The sequence below is a fragment of the Nyctereutes procyonoides genome, unplaced genomic scaffold (assembly GCF_905146905.1).
Source record: "Nyctereutes procyonoides isolate TBG_1078 unplaced genomic scaffold, NYPRO_anot_genome, whole genome shotgun sequence".
Classification (NCBI taxonomy): domain Eukaryota; kingdom Metazoa; phylum Chordata; class Mammalia; order Carnivora; family Canidae; genus Nyctereutes; species Nyctereutes procyonoides.
The window spans coordinates 6,344,630-6,362,541 of record NW_026575034.1 but is presented as its reverse complement, the minus strand read 5'-3'; the positions used below and the strand labels follow the sequence as shown (position 1 = coordinate 6,362,541).

The 17,912-nt window shown below is 42.0% G+C and overlaps 2 protein-coding genes across 4 annotated transcripts in view; one reads left to right on the top strand and one right to left on the bottom strand.

Annotated features, from left to right (window-relative positions):
* GAS2 (growth arrest specific 2) overlaps window positions 1–3,733 on the top strand; it is a 127,208-nt gene extending 123,475 nt beyond the window's left edge. The window contains exon 9 of one of the 3 annotated variants that reach the window (XM_055318103.1): window positions 2,127–3,733. In XM_055318103.1, the coding sequence (XP_055174078.1) occupies window positions 2,127–2,345 (219 nt within the window). In that variant the 3' untranslated portion in view covers window positions 2,346–3,733. The remainder of the gene's footprint in view (window positions 1–2,126) is intronic. The other 2 variants (XM_055318102.1, XM_055318101.1) reach the window with 2 other exon arrangements.
* A 2,495-nt stretch (window positions 3,734–6,228) lies between these two features.
* Window positions 6,229–15,724, bottom strand: SVIP (small VCP interacting protein). Its single transcript, XM_055317807.1, has 4 exons — window positions 15,589–15,724; window positions 13,542–13,592; window positions 12,956–13,069; window positions 6,229–8,728 (listed from the first exon to the last, which is right to left on the bottom strand). The coding sequence occupies exons 1-4, from the start codon at window positions 15,640–15,642 to the stop codon at window positions 8,714–8,716; spliced, it is 234 nt and encodes a 77-aa protein (XP_055173782.1). The 5' UTR covers window positions 15,643–15,724; the 3' UTR covers window positions 6,229–8,713.
* Between the last annotated feature and the right edge of the window lie 2,188 nt (window positions 15,725–17,912).

Sequence of the window (17,912 nt, the reverse complement as noted above, 5' to 3'; positions counted from 1 at the left end):
AGGATATGGAAAAGGAGGGGGGCAGAAATCGAATTCCTACGTTGTTCACATTCAGCATGACTCTGTTTCATGTTGGATCCACTCTGCATGTGCGGATTCCTTAAAGAATCTGCAAGAAGGGTTTGTACCGAAATGATCACATATGCCAGGCAGGAAAAAAAAAAAAAAAAAAGAACATTTCTTTCGATGTTTTCCAGAGTTTGCGAATTGTCTACAAAATGTAGATGGGAGGTTCTTTCCGGTGGAAATAGCCTGCTCATGGTCAAGTGAATTTGGGTGTTATGTCAGGCTTCATACCAAGGATGTTTGGAGGCAACTCCTAAGTGTAATTTGCAGGGCTGGGAGGTGCTGGAACATCAACAATAGGTAAAGCTGTTCTCCAGAACAGCGGGAAAAGGGGTCAGAGTACTGTTTTGATTACAATTTTTGTCCCAGTAAGTCCACATTTTGGAAGCAGGCAGTAGAGACACACACAGGAGCTTGTGGGAATGGAAGTAGGTCAGTCAAGTTATAAAAGCCTTGATGGATTTTGTTTTACAATGAACTGCTGTGGGACAAGTATTGGACTAGAGTCAGGAAATCTGGGTGCTAGTCTGAGCAACCCCAAAGATCTGGGCCTCAGGATCTTCATCTGAAAATCAGGATCGTGGTGCCACTGGCAGGACCAGGGGAGGCAATAGGGTTACAGCTGAATCCTGACTCCTTTTGTCTGCTTTATATTACAGGGGTTCCCGTTGAGGTTTTAATGAGTAGATTCTCATGCCGTAAGTTTAAGAACTTCTAGCTAGATGTTTCTGAAGACCCTTTCTATTCTGATTCTATTCTCAGTTTTATTCTCTAAATGAGAATAACCAGTAGAGTAAAATTTAACTTCAATTTTTTTCATGAGTCTCAGTTTTTATTGATATCTAGCACAATTACAATTTTATTACGTTGCACAACACCTGAAACTGCTTCACGTCAACCACATGAATCAGGATTTTGTAACTTGAGTCCATGGATGGATTTCTGGGAGTCTGTGAAACCCCTAAACACACATACAAAATTTTGTGGATACAGGCATTCGAAAAGAGAGTCCAGAATTTCCATCAGATTCTCAACAGGTAAATGAAAGCAGCCAGCACAAATCATCTTCCACTTGATGGGTGTAAAAATACTCCAGATCCCAAACCGACACAGCAAGAGGAATTCAAATAGATTTTATAGTCTCTGCAATGAAAATGACTCCCCAGATCCCCTCACACCACCCTATGTCCTTCCCAAGGTTACATTGCCGGTGTGTATGCAGAATATTGTGCGCAGGGAACAGAGTCAGCAGGGTCTTTGATGATGGAGCAGCATCTCTCCATCACCTTATATTTTCTGATAATTGAAAGAAGCCAAGATCAAATTCTTTGGCTCTCCATGCCAAACCTCTACAGCTCTGACATGTTTTTACTAGATAAAAAGAACCATATATTCTTCACTTTCTTAATCTGTAGCTTTGTTAATCTGTAACTCTAGATGGCCCATAGGCCGGAAGGGAAGTTATTTCTTAAGTAATTAGAAGAATAGGAGTAAAGGAAAACGAATGTTTGGCCATTCAGCAACATCTTGCCTTGAAGGCCTCAGTGACTGGGGAAGACTTGGATGCTCCTGAGTGCATTTCTGTTCTGTTTCATGTTGATTATTTGTGTGATTATTCACATTACATACAGTAGCAGACATTTCCATGCTCTTTTGAGTCCTGGTTCAAAGGGATATAACCTGGGGGCAAGAATAGAGCACTTATCCGAGGCAGTGGACAGAAAACAGGGGCAGTGATGAGGCAGTCTTGGAACATCAGATGTCAGAGAGAAGCCCCTGGACATATTCAACCAAACGAGGGATTATACATGGATCCGGATTCCCATGGCAGGGTGAAGCTGGATCCTGGGGACCTGTGCCCATGGTCCACTTGCATGGGAAGAACAAAGCTTCTTTCATAAACTATATGCTAACTCAGACACTGTGCACCAAGTAGGAAAACAAGGGGCATGAAAAACCAGACAGACAAAAAAAAACCTAACAGTGCTAGGAATGAAGGCCGATTTGAGATACCGTAAGAATTCTCAGAAATGAATCTTTCTGCTCTTCTTTCGTTTCAGATGCTGCATAACAAACATGTCATGGTCCGTGTGGGCGGAGGATGGGAAACTTTTGCAGGGTATTTGTTGAAACACGACCCCTGCCGGATGCTGCAGATCTCCCGTGTGGATGGCAAAACATCCCCCATCCAGAGCAAATCTCCGACCCTTAAGGACATGAATCCAGATAATTACTTGGTGGTCTCTGCCAATTATAAGGCCAAGAAGGAGATTAAATGAAACTAGTTGGTCGCTGCAAGGGGACTCTCATAATGGCCTGTACCCACTCCTCCAGTGTAGTCAGTTTAGTTCACACGCTCTGAAAATTACTTTGGAAAAAGGCGTAACAGACAGAAAAACGTCATTATTGAAAAACGTTCAGAGAGTAGCACTATTTATTTTGATGCTTCTGTAGACAATGACCAATTAAAAGAAATTCTAAGCTCAGATTTAAATTAGAGAAAGTGTAGGCAAATTATTATTTCTCAATTATGTGAACACAGTATTTAGTACACGATATTAGAAATACAATTCTAGCTAGAGATAAAAACTGCTATTAAGAGAAAATATTTAGGATTTCTAGATAAGTCAACAGGAAGTGCCTGCCTTATGTCTACAAAAGGCACCCCAGACTTTTATCATTGCAGGATTTTTAAGATAATTTTTAAAAAGCGACCATTAATGTGATAATGTGCTACTAAAAAATATTCAACAGCACTATTAATAAGTGCAGAGTGTTCACGACAGTAATACTTTAATGGAAAGGCCACTTCAGAAAAGTTTACATTCACTTGGAAGATTGCCTTAAAGTTTATCCTTTATCTTTGACCAAATATCTGGGGTACTTTTGGAAATTTTCAGTACACCCCTTAGAGAATCGCTTATGAAGTGTTTCACACATTCCTAAGCACCTGGTTGTGTTGAGACTGACTTAGTGTAATTCACACACATAAGCTGCCATACGTTTATATTTTGACAGCGTAAACTGTACAGTCAAATGTTCATTGACTTCATGTTATTTTAAAGCATTTTCTTATGAAAATATATCTTTAGTTAATCCTACTTTGCTATGCTGTCTAGTAAAGTAAATTCACTGTAGCTGATGATGTTACAGACTTATGTATACCCTTGTATACCTAGGACAGGGCTGTTCTGTACCCATAAACAGCACGCTATTGTCCTCACTGATTCAAGAATTAAAAAGATAAATTTAAAAAAAAAATCATCTGTCTCCATATCAATGCTTCATTCTGAAATAAAGATGATCTTTAAATGGCAACTTTCTAGGAAGTTCTAGGAAGAGTCAAATTAGGGTTACCTAGTACTTCTTTGTGTTGGGCAGCTGGGTGATGGCACTGTTTGTTCCCCTAGCAGAAAATTTAAATATTATCATAGATAACCCCTTAAGTGTTACCCTGAGTATAAGTATAGGCAGAGTTAAATTTTCATCTCCTCATTTTTCGACAACAGCAGCAAAAATCCACCTTTCTTGTTGCAGAAAGTTAGGAAGTAGCTCATTTTGTCACATGACTGATCTAGTCAAAGTACACACAACCTGCTAATTGTGAAGTTTTTAAACAAAAGACATTGTACTGGAATGTGGTACTGGAAGTGATAGTAATCATTCTGGGGAAACAAAGTTTTATCAGAAATAAAATCACCGGGGATCCCTGGGTGGCGCAGCGGTTTGGCGCCTGCCTTTGGCCCAGGGCGCGATCCTGGAGACCCAGGATCGAATCCCACATCGGGCTCCCGGTGCCTGGAGCCTGCTTCTCCCTCTGCCTGTGTCTCTGCCTCTCTCTCTCTCTCTCTCTCTCTCTCTCTCTCTCTCTGTGTGTGTAACTATCATAAATAAATAAAAATTAAAAAAAAAAAAAAAAAAACAGTTTCTGTTTAAAAAAAAAAAAAAAAGAAATAAAATCACCTTGGAACAGTAATAATTGTAGTATCTTTTAAAACACAGATGTTGAGCCATTTGATTTTTGTTACTAGCCTAATATTAGCACTGCATTTCTATTGGCAATAATGTTTTTTCTTTTCTTTTCTTTTCTTTTTTTTTAAGATTTTATTTATGAGAAAGAGAGAGAGACCCAGGCAGAGGGAGGAGCAGGCTCCATGCAGGGAGCCTGATGCAGGACTCAATCCCAGGACTCCAGGGTCACGCCCTGGGCGGAAGGCAGGCGCTAAACCGCTGAGCCACCCAGGGATCCCGGCAATAATGTTTTCATCAAAACTTTCTCCTATGCTTAAATTTTCTCCATAAACGTATCTATGTCTTCAATAATAAAATTAATTTCATTAATTTGGTTTAAAAATGCATAGGTTAACAAAAATAATACCAATCCCATCATCTAGTTTTCTATGCTAATGTACCAAATCACCAGGAACTTAGTGTCTTAAACAACACACATTTACTACGTTATAGTTCCATAGGTCAGAAATTTGAGATTGTCTCAAGGGGCTAAAATCAAGATGTCAGCAGGACTGTGCTCCCTTCTGGGAGCCTAGGAGCGAATCCATTTCTTTGGGTTTTCCACTTTCTAGAGGCTGCCTCATTTCCTTGGCTCATGTCCTCCTTTCTCTATCTTTAAAGCCAGCAATACAATATCTCACTGATACTTCTTTATTTACACCTGTTTGACCACAGGTTGGAAGGATTTTCTGCTTTTGAGGATCCAGATGATTAGATTGGGTCCACCTAGAAAATGCAATATAATCTCCCTATTTTAAGGTCATTAACTGAATCACATCTGCAAAATACTTTTGCCATAAACATGCAATAGTCTCAACCATTTAGATTTTTTTTTAATTTCTCAACTGTGTTTTATAACTTTTAGTTCAGATCTTTTCTTTTTTTTCCTAAGAATTTTATTCTATGTGATACTATGATTGAAATTATTTAATTTTCAGATTATTACTTGCATACAGAAATAGAACTGACATTTTCTTATTGATTTGGTATTCTGCAAACTTGCTAAAACTCATTAGTTCTACGAATTTGTGTATAGATACTTAAGAATTGTCTACATGAGATGCTTGGTATTTTTTAACCTACTTTAAGTAGGTCTGTAACTTATAACCTCTCTGAGAAATGTAGAATGAGAAAAGAGTACCTTAGGAATTAGGCAGAGTAAGGAGTTAGGATAACTTCTTGACTTCTAACTTACGTGATGAAACAGATTTCAGAAAAATAGCCTAGAAAGAGTCAGTTTGTGGGCAAAACTAATTAGTTCCATTTGAGTGTATGTTTGACGTACTTGAAAAAAGTTGGCTCAAACCTGTCTGTGACTAGAGGATGCTAATTTGAAACTCAAGTCAGGTATGGTGCTATAAAAATAGGCAATGCAATCCAGAATATAATAAAGTAACTGGCCAATTAACTTATGAGTATTCAGTTCTAAGACCATAATAATCATATTTAGAGGCAACATTTGCAAGATGAAACACATCTAGATCACGGAGAACAGGTTAATAAAAAGTTATGTCTTATGAAAAATTTAAACTGTTGTTGAAACAAACTTCTCTGATTTAACCCAAAACATGTTTAAAGCCTGTAAAATATACAAATGCCTTCTCGGTGGCTTTTGAGAAAATCAAAGAAAATGGCTAGGGAGCCATATTTGAATCAACCCAAAACACATGTAGTAGTCATTGGAATTTGAGATGCTTGTCTGAAAACGTTCTTTTTAAAAAAGCACCAAACACGTTATATATACGTCAACACAGATAGGAATGCCTATCTGCCTACGTCTCTCTTATTGACCTATTTATGCAGATATTATTCAAAGCTAAAACTGACAAGTTACTTTTTCTTCTAAGGGTGTAGTATAAATTCTTAGTAAAGATAAATAAGTCAAACTGTTGGAACAGAAAAGGAATATTCAAAGCTTGTGTGGATTCTCCTGGGGTACCAGGGATGATAGCTAGAATCTTCATATTACTTTGCTATTTCTCAATGAACACAGAACACTAAAATGTCATTTTTAGCCATTTACAGAAAAAGAAGCATACTTATCTATAAATTCTTAAGAATTTTATATTCCTATAAATTCAGGGATTGTATGGACATACCAAACAGCCTTTAGTTCTCTTGTTCTCGTTCATCCCAAAGAGCTGAAAGTATGGTTTCCATAACCTTTCACCCAAGTTCTAATTATTTAATACTCAATAATGATAAAATTTTGTTAAAAAGATGGCCAAAGTCAATTTTTATATAGGAAAAAAGTATATTTGTGTTCCCATAAAGCAATACAGAATTTATAACAAACCATATGTGTGAAAACTATTAATTACATTCCAAATACAGTCGGTGGAACCAAAGTATCACATACAGATGTTCTAAAAGACATGCAGCATGTCAACAAAAGGGCTGTGTGATTGTAACAACTTTTTGTTATCATATTACTTTGACTATTAGAATCAAGAAGCAGTAGTTAAAAAAAGCAGTGGTTTTAGCATTTTACATTTTAACATGACAGTTAACATATATGCACTTTACTGTTTCAGTTATATTTTAGTAATCTGTCGGAGGGCTTGGGTGACATTAAGCATTACCGTGTTTTCCTATTTAAATTATGATTTATGGGAAGCTGGCTCCAAGTTAAGGTTTTCATCAGGAACTGATTCATAACTTGATGAGAGAGATGCTTGGATATATACGTACAATTTTTTTTTCTAGTAGTCACTTACTGGTTTCCTATCAAGCATCTAGTCTCCTCTTTTCCCTTCCCCTTCCTAAAACTATTCTTAATGCTTTTGTATCACCCATTGGCCTCTGCGTCCCATGTGGTTTTTGGGAAAGTGGACTACACCCATGGAGGCAGGCCATGCACGACTGGCTGGAGCAGCATTTCCCACTCTTCCTAGAAAGCAAAATACATCAACATCTCATTCAAGGTTCAACAGTAAATAAACCTGGTATTTGGATATGAACTTTGTCAGAAATAGGGCATTATCCCTGGATGTAAACCTTTGTTTACACCAACCCAAGTTGTAATTCTTTAAATATAGTACAGTTAAAATTGTTCTTTCTATATTAAAGCAGAAGGAGGGATTTGCACAGTTCAAGGATAATATGCTTTGGTTCTATGTTCAGCTACTGAGGATCTTTTTCCCTTGGAGAAATTAACATGTTCATAAAGTCAAGAATTTTATTTCTAAGATACAGTTTAATGATTTCACTATCCTTTGTGAACAAAAAGAGCACTCATCTTCTAAAGGATGAAGAAAATTGAGCCTATCTAAATATATATCTTGACTGGATATTCATAACCCATTTTACACCATAATAAAAAAAAGTAATTTTTCCAATGAAGAGTCAAGAGATTTGTATTAGAGTTCAAATTCTTTAAAATTAGCATATACAACATACTGCCATATAACATAAGTCTTGTGTGATGAGCACAATAATGGCTAAGTTTTTTGTAAATCGAATGAGCTGGTCTATTTAACTTATAATCTCTATTGGTACTGTCTATGAATTCTGATTTAGGGCTCAGATTGTGGCCCTGTCATCCAAAAGAGTTAGCAACCAAATTAAAAGATACAGCAATTCTTCTATTGTAGCTTATTATATATACTAGAAAGAAAACTCAAAAAGCAAAAAATGCTGTAAACTAATGTTACTAATAAAAATCTGGAAAGTTTAGAACTCTGCATCACATAGAATTACCTCATATATTTTTATGTTTAAAGTAGACCTTTTAAAATACAACACCTAATTCTATTTCATACATTCACATTTACCTTGGCAATTACGCATCTGTATAAATAAATACAAAAGAATAAAAACACCTATGAAATTTGGACAAATATATCACTACTCAGTATAACCCATCCAGAGTCTTAGTTTAACCTCATTCGTTTCCCACAAAGATCTCCAGAGCTGAATCTGGTATTGTGCAATAGTACATCACTGCCCTCTGATGGCACTGCTAACATATAATTTCAAATTCAGCAAGCAAAAAAACCCCACTTTTATTGCAATGTAAAATACCATATGTTAATTTTATAAGCCACAGAAATAGAAAATAAATTAGAAGAAATTTATCATTTCCTACAAATTTTCATTACTTAGTAAGTTATAAAAGTTTACAGTGTTCCTTCACATAAGCCCTTCAAGATTTTCCCTGATGATCAGTTTAAAGGCACAAAGTCCATAAGTTTAAGCAAAAGCCTTCACAGATAATGAAATAAAAGGAGATACAAGGCTAAGCAGAAAGCTACAGACTGTGAGGTCATTAATAGAGGAGAGAAAATACAACGGCAAACTTTACTGTCTGAGATGTATGCAGACTTTACATGCGATATATATTCATTCAATATTAAGGTCCATATTTTAAGTACTAAAAAAGGCAAATCACCTGCCACCTGCAGAAGAGCAAATATAAGAAAGTAAGTATTTAATGAAAAATCTGGCCATTTTCTATGTTAGGAAATCAAAAGCATTTTCAGTACATCAATATTGAAAAAGCACTGACTGCATTTAATGGCACTAAAATTACAAAGTCTAAATATTCGTTTATTCAAAGAGAAGAAATTAAGCTGAGGACGTCCACTTGATTGCAGATAGTAGTTACTGGCAGTAGACTCTTCCACTCATGCTATGCTTATGAGACTGTCCACTAGAAAAGATAAAAATATATGGAGAAAAGTAAATTTTATGTAAAGTGATGGAAAAATAAAAATGTCCTAGTGAACAGAAATAGGAATATGGGCTATAGAAATGCAAAATGATTTCTGCACGTAGCAGTGGTTAGTATAATTTTACACTATGGTCAAACGTCTGAAACAAGACACGTGACCGTTTAAAAACCTAACGAAGTAAAACGAAATCTCTAGGCAGATGAATGAGTAGCTAAAATCCCAGATATCCAGGTCAGCTCAGGAAAAACACAACAAGAGACCACAAAATAAAAAACAATGAACCCTTAAAATAAAAACAGAGGAATTCCCACTTGCGGCAGGGAGCCCAGCTATGGCAGAAATTGCGTAATGGTTTGGCAAGGTCTTCTCCTTGCTTGACTCGAGAAACTTGTTCTGTTCACTGAGGTCTATTAAATCTGCAGCAGTAAATCCTGAAAAGAGCCACTGGGATGGTACCAGGGATTTACCAGTCTCCCGAGGACTGGTTTTCATGTACATCCAAGGAATTTTATTGGGTGTTATGTATTTTCTAAAAATCTGTATTTAAAGTTTTAGGAATTAAGGGTTCCTCCAAGTAAAGTTGCTTTTGTTTATCTTAGGGCTTCTAGGAGACTCCAACATTGTGCCTTTTGTAATCTCTAAGAAAGGGATTCAGTGCACAATGTGGTATCCAGGATTTAAATTTGGTTTGTTTTTACCACGGTACTCTGTTTCCCACAATATATCTCTGAAGATGAGTGTTAAAAACACCGGAGCAGTGATTCTCTATCTGGTTTGGCTTTAGGCTCCCTTGAGGAGCTTAAAGAAGTCCTGATGACTAAAGCTCACTCTCAGAGGTTCCGACTGGTATGGGGTGGGATCCGGGGGTCAACCGTTTTTTGAAAGCTCCTCCTGACATTCTCCCGTGTGGCCAAGGTTGCGAGCCACTGCGTGCGCCGTCTGCCACTAGTCCCGTCCTGTCATATCCTGTATGGACAGCAGCTTGCACCCTGATGCCAGCAGTACACTGACCTCTGAATATAAGGCTACCTTGCTATGCAAGACAGTATGGGGGGGAGGGGTCCTCAATGAATGAAAAACAGAAATACCATATGATCTGGTAATTCTACCAGTGGGTATTTACCCAAAGAAAATGAAAACACCAAAAAAAAAAAAAAAAAGAAAGAAAGAAAGAAAATGAAAGCACCAATTTGAAGAGATATATGCACGTGTATATTTATCGCAACACGCTTACAATAACCCAGATATGCAAGCAATCTAAGTGTCTATCAATAGATGAATGGATAAAGATGTGCTGTGTACACACACACACACACACACACACATATACCCCTGTGGAATATTACTCAGCCATAAAAAAGGATGAGATCTTGCCATTTGCAACAACCTGGGTGGGCCTCGAGGGTATTATGCAAGGTGAAATTAATCAGATAAAGACAAATACTATATGATTTCCCTTATATGTGGAATCTAAAAAACAAAACAAATTTTAAAAAGCAGAAAACAGAGTCATTAAGTACAGAGACCAAGCTGCTGGCTGCTGGCTGCTGGGAGGGAGGAGCAGGAGGATGGGGAAAACGGGTGAGGGTTAGTGGGAGATACAGGCTTCCCATCACGGAACGAGTAAGTCACGGGGGGACAGGTACGGCACGGAGAACACAGCCCACGTACGGCGACAGATGGCAGCTGCACTCGTGGTGAGCATAGCGTAACGTGGAGACTTGTGGGTCACTCTGCTGCACACCTGAATCTGACATCACACTGTGTGTCCATAAAAAGAAATTAGAAAGGTAAAAAAATAAGACTGCCTTTCCAATTATCCTAGGCAGAGACAGGGAAAGGACAGGTTTTCCTCGTACTACGGAGTCCAGTTAGGAAGAATCTAGCTACAGAACAGGATCTCCAGGCCTGGCAGCAGCTATTAAGGACCCTAGGCCAAGGGGTCTGAAAATTAAAGTTACACTCTGCCTTATGCTTCCCCTTCTGTTAGCTCTGAGCCTCTAAAATTTATTTTGAACGTCACTGTATGCTTTCGATGCTCTGTGCAGGTGGTCAAGGAGAAAGGGGCACGTTCCTTAAAGCTAGTGTATTTATGGTGGCTGGTGAGGAATATTCCAAGGGAAAATGACACAGCGTGCAACAGCCGTTGTGTATCAGAATGAGCCACGGTCCAACTTTGATGGCGATTTTTATTAACGGAGCCAGAGAGCTTTCTTGTAAGAACCGTCCACAGAGAAAAACAGGTACTTAATTTAAAACTGAGATGATTTATTTTAATTCTGAGCATTTCTGGAGGGATCAGCAGCTGTACGTGGCCTAATTCACTTCTAATCTATAGGCTGTTGGCTATGCTTCAGGTTTAATTAAGAAGCCTCCTTTCTTTGAGTTTAAAAGCTGATGTGAAATTTGTTAGGTTAGAGTATGTCAAGTAAGTACCTTCTTAATTCTGGCTACACATAAAGTATCTTTTTCTTATAACATTACATGTGATTTTGATTGTCAGCCAGCACTTCTATTTCTTCTATTATGAAACACTGAAACTCAGCATTATTTCCAGTCCTACAATTTAATTTGTAAAACCCAACAGAATTGAGAAAACAGTAAATCAAAAACAGAAATTATGAAAATTAATTTCTGTTTTTGCACTTTGAGAACCTTCTATGAAGTGGCATAAACCTGTATCTCAGCAGAATAATTCAACATCTATACTTCTGATAAACATTTGCCTTTGTATCAGCCAACTGTTTTACTTTACAGGTTTCTTCTATTCTATTCTGGAAGTATATAAAAAAAATGTTAGCACATTGGTCACAGCTATCTACCTTAACATTGAAACTGATCATCCTACACGTTGTTAATGATTAAGACATTTGTTTTCTTTTAATTTCATTTGTTATACAAAATTAGATGAAGTGATATATCATGGTAAAAAACACACAGACGACTGTTATCTCTGTGTGATATTCTAAGAAGCCAGAATCACCTCTGCTCAGGAAGTTCCTAAATTGCCTGCCCCACAGGCTAGAAGGATATATATATATGGTATTTGCATAGTTTTAAGAGCAAAGAAAAGCCAGCGGTGCTGTGATGCTGTTGTATGGGTAGCTAAGTCGAAGTGAGGATAGCAAAACACATGGAGGAGACGAATCACTATGTAGTACACCGAAATTAAGGTAACGTTGTGTATTAACTAGACTTAAAAAAACTATGTTAAAAAAACCCAACAGAATTGAGAAAATAGTAAATCAGCTAAATAAGTGCTAATAAGTCATTAACAAGTTAAATATAAATGACTGAAATTCAGGACATTGTCCTTTTCACAAATATTAAAACTGGACCAAAGAATAAAATCTTAGTATCTGGACAATTATTTTCTTGAGCTTTAACATGTAAAACAAAATCTTCATAGTCCTGCAGACCGTCAAGAACTGCAACTGCTACCTTGGGGAGGTGGGAGGTCCACGTATCACATGCACATCCCCTCTCCCACCCCCGTATTGTCCAAATTGACAGTTACTTAACCATGATAATGAGTGACAGCGGAAAGCTCGAAAACCTCAAACCACTGAGTGAAAAAATAAAGGTTATTTGCAAAAAGGATCCCTAGTGTAATCCAATTTAATAAGATTAATATACAAATGGAGATTAGAAATGTCTGTAAAATGACACTGAATTGGGGAAATTTTTATGTTCTTCATACTCTTCATAGTAAGTTTCCCATGTGTTGGTATTAATTATATAAAGTACTAAGATAGTCTTAAGGTAATCAAGAAAAGCAATCTATTTTCATTTTGGGGGAAAAAAAGGCAGATCTACTACAACAAATGTTGGAATATCCAAATAAATTACCACTTCTTCCAATCTCTATTATTCATGCTTTTAAATTATTTCAAAATTTTCTTTTTTTTTTTAATTTTTATTTATTTATGATAGTCACAGAGAGAGAGAGAGAGAGAGGCGCAGAGACATAGGCAGAGGGAGAAGCAGGCTCCATGCACCGGGAGCCCGATGTGGGATTCGATCCCGGGTCTCCAGGATCGCGCCCTGGGCCAAAGGCAGGCAGGCGCCAAACCGCTGCGCCACCCAGGGATCCCTATTTCAAAATTTTCTGATAATCCATTGCAAGAGGAAATTATTCAATAGACTGCTACTGAAGTTTTAAAAACTCCAGATACATTAAACCTTAAGTAAAGTTTAATACTTACCCTAAGTCCACCTTCTGGTGGGGGCCCAGATTCAGCCATTTGTTTTTCTATTTTTTCCTTTTTCTTTCTTTTTTCTTCCACAGACCGAACATCCAGAATGCCCCGAGATGCAGCCTTTAGAAAATGTATTAAGTGGTACAGAGAAACAACAAAATCAGTATCCAATATCCAAAAGGTGTGGGTCTGTTGCTTTTTGGGTTTTTCTTGGAAGGTGAGGGGTTTTAATTCTGGCTATAAAGAGTTAGACTATTTCCATAACAGCTTCATAGAAAACAGCTTACTATTTCTTCATTGGGTATTTTTTTCTGTAAATCTCACATCTGTCAGTGTTTTATAAGGCAAGGTAGCATTGTCCCAGGGAAGGAGGTCATTTAAGGGCCAGTCTTACGTTGTTACAGAAGACGTCTGTAATCTTCATGTATTAAATGATATAAATGCATTAATGTAACCTACAGAAATCATTTTGAAAAATGACTACATGTAAATTTACACGTTAGCGGACAGCGTTTTCATTAGAGGACACTAGTAATAAACAGAATAAAGTACACGGTTATCTCTGTGGGCAGAATTTTATGTCTACTCTTACCTCCTTCTGTCTTCTCTCTGCAGCCTCTGCAAGCTTTGCTCTTTTCTCTTCCTAAAGAAAATGTGTAAAAGCAGGTTTTTAGAAAGAATCAAAGCAAACATTATCACGGAGAAGTCCTATCTTAGAGGCGATGTAATTCACAAAAATATTTAGTATTTGTTCAAAATGTCCACTAAGACTGTCACCATTTACACTGTTTAGGAGATCCTCAACTTCCTGAATGTCATCCTCCCAGTGGATTTTATCTTCAGGTAAGCACATTAACATAACAAATGTTTACATAGTACATAATAAATGTACATTTAAATGTTCTATATATAAGACATACACAAAATTGGGTTGGCCTGTAAAATTATTTACTGACTTATTTTTTAAAAGGGGGCTTATACGCTAGTCAGGGCAAGAATATGGAACAGATGACTTTTAGTAAGACAAGGAGCGGAATGCGTGGTTTGAAGTAGGCTGGGGTTTCCAGGAAATGTCCACGGATGACCAGGGCTAATGCCATGGTGCAGGACTCCAAGCCCCAAGGAAACTTGTTAGGAGGCGCTGCTCCACGCTGGGACACGGGGGGGGGGGGGGGGGGGTCTCTCTCTACCATGCACGGCTGGCCTTAATAAGTCCCTTAAAATCTCTAAGGCAGTAAGTAGAATTCTCTCGGCTGCCTTTGTTTTTCATGCCACAATAAGCACATCCATTCCTCCGCTGCACGCACAGTTCCTGGGCAACCACCTGCCCCAGGACCTTATTCCAAGCGCGGAGGATGCAGCAGTGAAAACACGCCAAAGTGTCCACACACGGTGAGCGGACGGAGGTGAGTGCAGCCGGGGGGATGCAGGGGTTGCACAGCCGTGGGCGCTTCGAGGGGACGCACAGGGGCGTGCGGGGGATCAGGAAGGGGGCCGGGGGGGGGCTGCTTCAGCTAGGGTGGCCCCCAGCACACTGCAAAGGTGGGTGACATGCGGGTGCCGAGCCCTGTGCCCACCTGGGGGAAGGGGCAGGGCAGCAGCGGGGCAGCAGCGGGGTCACCGGGAGCAGCAGGGGGGCGGCCTGGGCAGCAGCGGGGTCACCCGGGGCAGCAGCGGGGTCACCGGGAGCAGCAGCGGGGCGGCCTGGGCAGCAGCGGGGTCACCCGGGGCAGCAGCGGGGCGGCCTGGGCAGCAGCGGGGTCACCCGGGGCAGCAGCGGGGTCACCGGGAGCAGCAGGGGGGCGGCCTGGGCAGCAGCGGGGTCACCCGGGGCAGCAGCGGGGCGGCCTGGGCAGCAGCGGGGTCACCCAGGGCAGCAGCGGGGTCACCGGGAGCAGCAGGGGGGCGGCCTGGGCAGCAGCGGGGTCACCCGGGGCAGCAGCGGGGGCGGCAGCGGGGCGTGCGGCAAGCTCTCCCCCCAACAGCTCGCTTCCTCCACCGCCTTCCCGTCGGGACGACGCAGGGGCCGGGGTGCCCGTGGTCAGCAGCCGGGGCCGCGCTGTTCCGCGGAGCTACGGCCGCTCCCCGGCGCCTGACCCCGGCCCGGCCCGGCCCGGCCCGGCCCGGCCGCGATCGCTCCCGCGTGAGCAGGTCCCCAGCGCTGCCGCACGGGAAGCGCCGCCCTCGCCCGGCGGGCCCCGGGCCCCGGGATCGAGCCCCGCCGCCGGCGCCCCGCACGGAGCCCGCTGCCCCCGCGCCCGCGTCTCGGCCTCTCTCTCTCTCTTCCTGCGTCTCACGGATGAATGAATAAAGTCTTAAGGAAAATAAAAAAAACCCAACAACTTGGAATTTAAGCGGGCGCCCTGCACCTTGTATTTGCTAAATGTGGCAACGTCACAAATCGTCCCCTCGTGACCGCGTACAGCGCGTGGTCCTCAGAGGAGGGAGGGGGGAGGGAGGGAGGGCTCAGGCTCTGCCCTGGGGCGCGGGTCCGGGGGCGCCCCCGCCCCGCCCCGCCCCCGCCCCGCCCGCGGAGGCCCAGCGGCCGCACCGCCTCCCGCCGCCCGGGGCCTCCCCTCCCCCCCGAGCAGGTGCGCGGTCGGCGGACGCGAGCTAGGGGCCGGCCGCGGCCTACTCACCAGGCCCGGCGACGGGGGCGCGGACTCCCCGGGACACGGAAAGCACAGCCCCATGGGGACAGCGGCTGGGCGCCCGCGGGCCCGCCCCGACCCGCAGTGCGAGCGGCGCCCGGAGCAAGGCGGCCCAGGTTCCTGCGCTCGCCCCGCCCCCTCCCGGCCCGGCGCCCGGCGCCCGGCCCCGCCCCGCCCCGCCCCGCCCCGGCGGCAACGCCCCGCCCCCGGCTCCGCCCCCAGGACAACGCCCCGCCCCTTGTGGCGACGCTCCGCCCCCGTCCGGTTCCCCCCACACACACACTCCGCCCCTCTCTCGCGGCTCCGCCCCGCCCATCTGAGGCAACGCTCCGCCCCTCTCCCGCGGCTTCGCCCCGCCCCTCTACGATAACGCCCCACCCGTGGCCCCGCCACGGCCCGCCCTGGCCCCGCCCCTACGTCGCAGCTCCGCCCCCATCTGCGGCAACGCCCCACCCCTGGCCCCGCCCCCACTCCGTCCCTCCGCGGCAACGCTCCGCCGTGGCCCCGCCCCTCTGCCGCGGCCCGCCCCGCCCTGGCTCCGCCCCCTCCCGCCCTGGCTCCGCCCTCTCCCGTCCTGGCTCCGCCCCTCCCGCCCCCTCCCGCCCCGCTCCTCCAGACCAATGCCCCGGGGGCAGACGAGGCCTCCGCCCCAGGTGGCCGGGAGCCTGCTGCGTTTGCGCAGAGAGCGGGAGGGAGACAGAAATAGATGCCCCACATTCTCTTTATTCATTTGTCAGTGGACAGATTACGTTGTTTTCATAGGTTGCCTTTTTAATACTGCCATGAACTTGGGGTTACAGGTACCTCTTCATGATAATCCTTTGGTGACCTTGTCCATATACCCAGAAATGAGATTCCTGGGTCATTTACAGAGCAGTTTTAATTTTAATTGCTAAGGAATCTCCATAATGCTTTCCATGGTGTGCGCCAGTTGACCATCCCTGCAGCAGCTACAGGGGCTCCCTTCTCTCCACATCCTGGCCAGCAAGGGCCTCTTGTCTTTTTGGAAAAAGACATCATAGCAGGTGTGACTCGATACCTCGTCGTGGTTTTGATTTGAATTCCCTGATAATTAATGATGTTGAGCGCATTTCAGTGGCCATTCATATATATTGTTGGAAAAATGTAGGTATTTTGCTCATTTTTAAAAATTGGGCCTTTTATATTTTTTTGCTCCAATTGTAGGATTTACTTGTATATTTTAGATGTTAACCCATCATCCGATATGTGATTTGCAGATATTTTCTCCATCGCATAGGTTGCCTTTTCACTTTGTAGCTTCCTTTGCTGTGCAGAAGGGTTTTTTAGTGTGATGTTTAGTTTTTGCTTTTGTTGCCTTGCTGTTGGTGTCAAATCCAAAAGATCACCAAGACCAAGGTCAGTGAGCTTACTGCTTATATTTTCTTCTAGGAGTTTTATGGTTTAAGGTCTGATGTTCAGATCTCTCATCCATTTGACTTGACTTTTGTGTATGGTGTTAAGACCATTTTTTGTTCTCTTGCATGTGGTTGTGCAGTTTTCCAAACACCAGTTACTGAAGACACTACCCCTTTCCCATTGTATGTTCTAGCATCCTTTGTCAAAAAATTAACTGGCCATATGTATGTGGATTTATTTCTGGGCTTTCTAGTCCGCTCCATTGACCTTTATGTCTGTTTTTATGCCAAACTGTACAGTCTTGACTACAATAGTTTTGGAATACAGTTTGAAATCAGGAAATGTGAGGATTCTAGCCTCCTTCTTTCTTAAGAATGCTTTGGCAATTCAGGGTCTTTGTGATTCCATACAAATTTTAGGATGTTTTCCTATTTCTGTGAAAAATGACATTGGAATTTTGATAGAGATTGCATTGGATCTGTAGATCGCTTTTGACAGTATAGACATTTTAACAGTATTAATTCTTACCTACGAACAGGATGTTTTCTCATTTATTTGTGTCCATGGTGAACACTGATTGCTTTCTGTCCCTAGAGGTTGATGATATTTTCTCGAATTTCGGATAAATGGAATATCATATATGCCTTATCTTTAGATAGTTATCTAACTAAAAGGAGAGTTTTCAAAGTTCATCAGTATGATTGTAAGTTCCTTCAATAATATTCCGTTGCTGTAGATATACCTTATTTTATTTTAAATCCGATATAGTTAACATAGTTTTAATTTCTAGTGTACAATACAGTGATTCAACAATTCTGTACATTACTCAGTGCTCATCAGATAAGTAAATATACCACAGGTTTTCATTTTTTTAAAGATTATTATTTACTTGAGAGAATGTGAGCAGGAGGAAGGACAGAGGGAGAGGGAGAGAG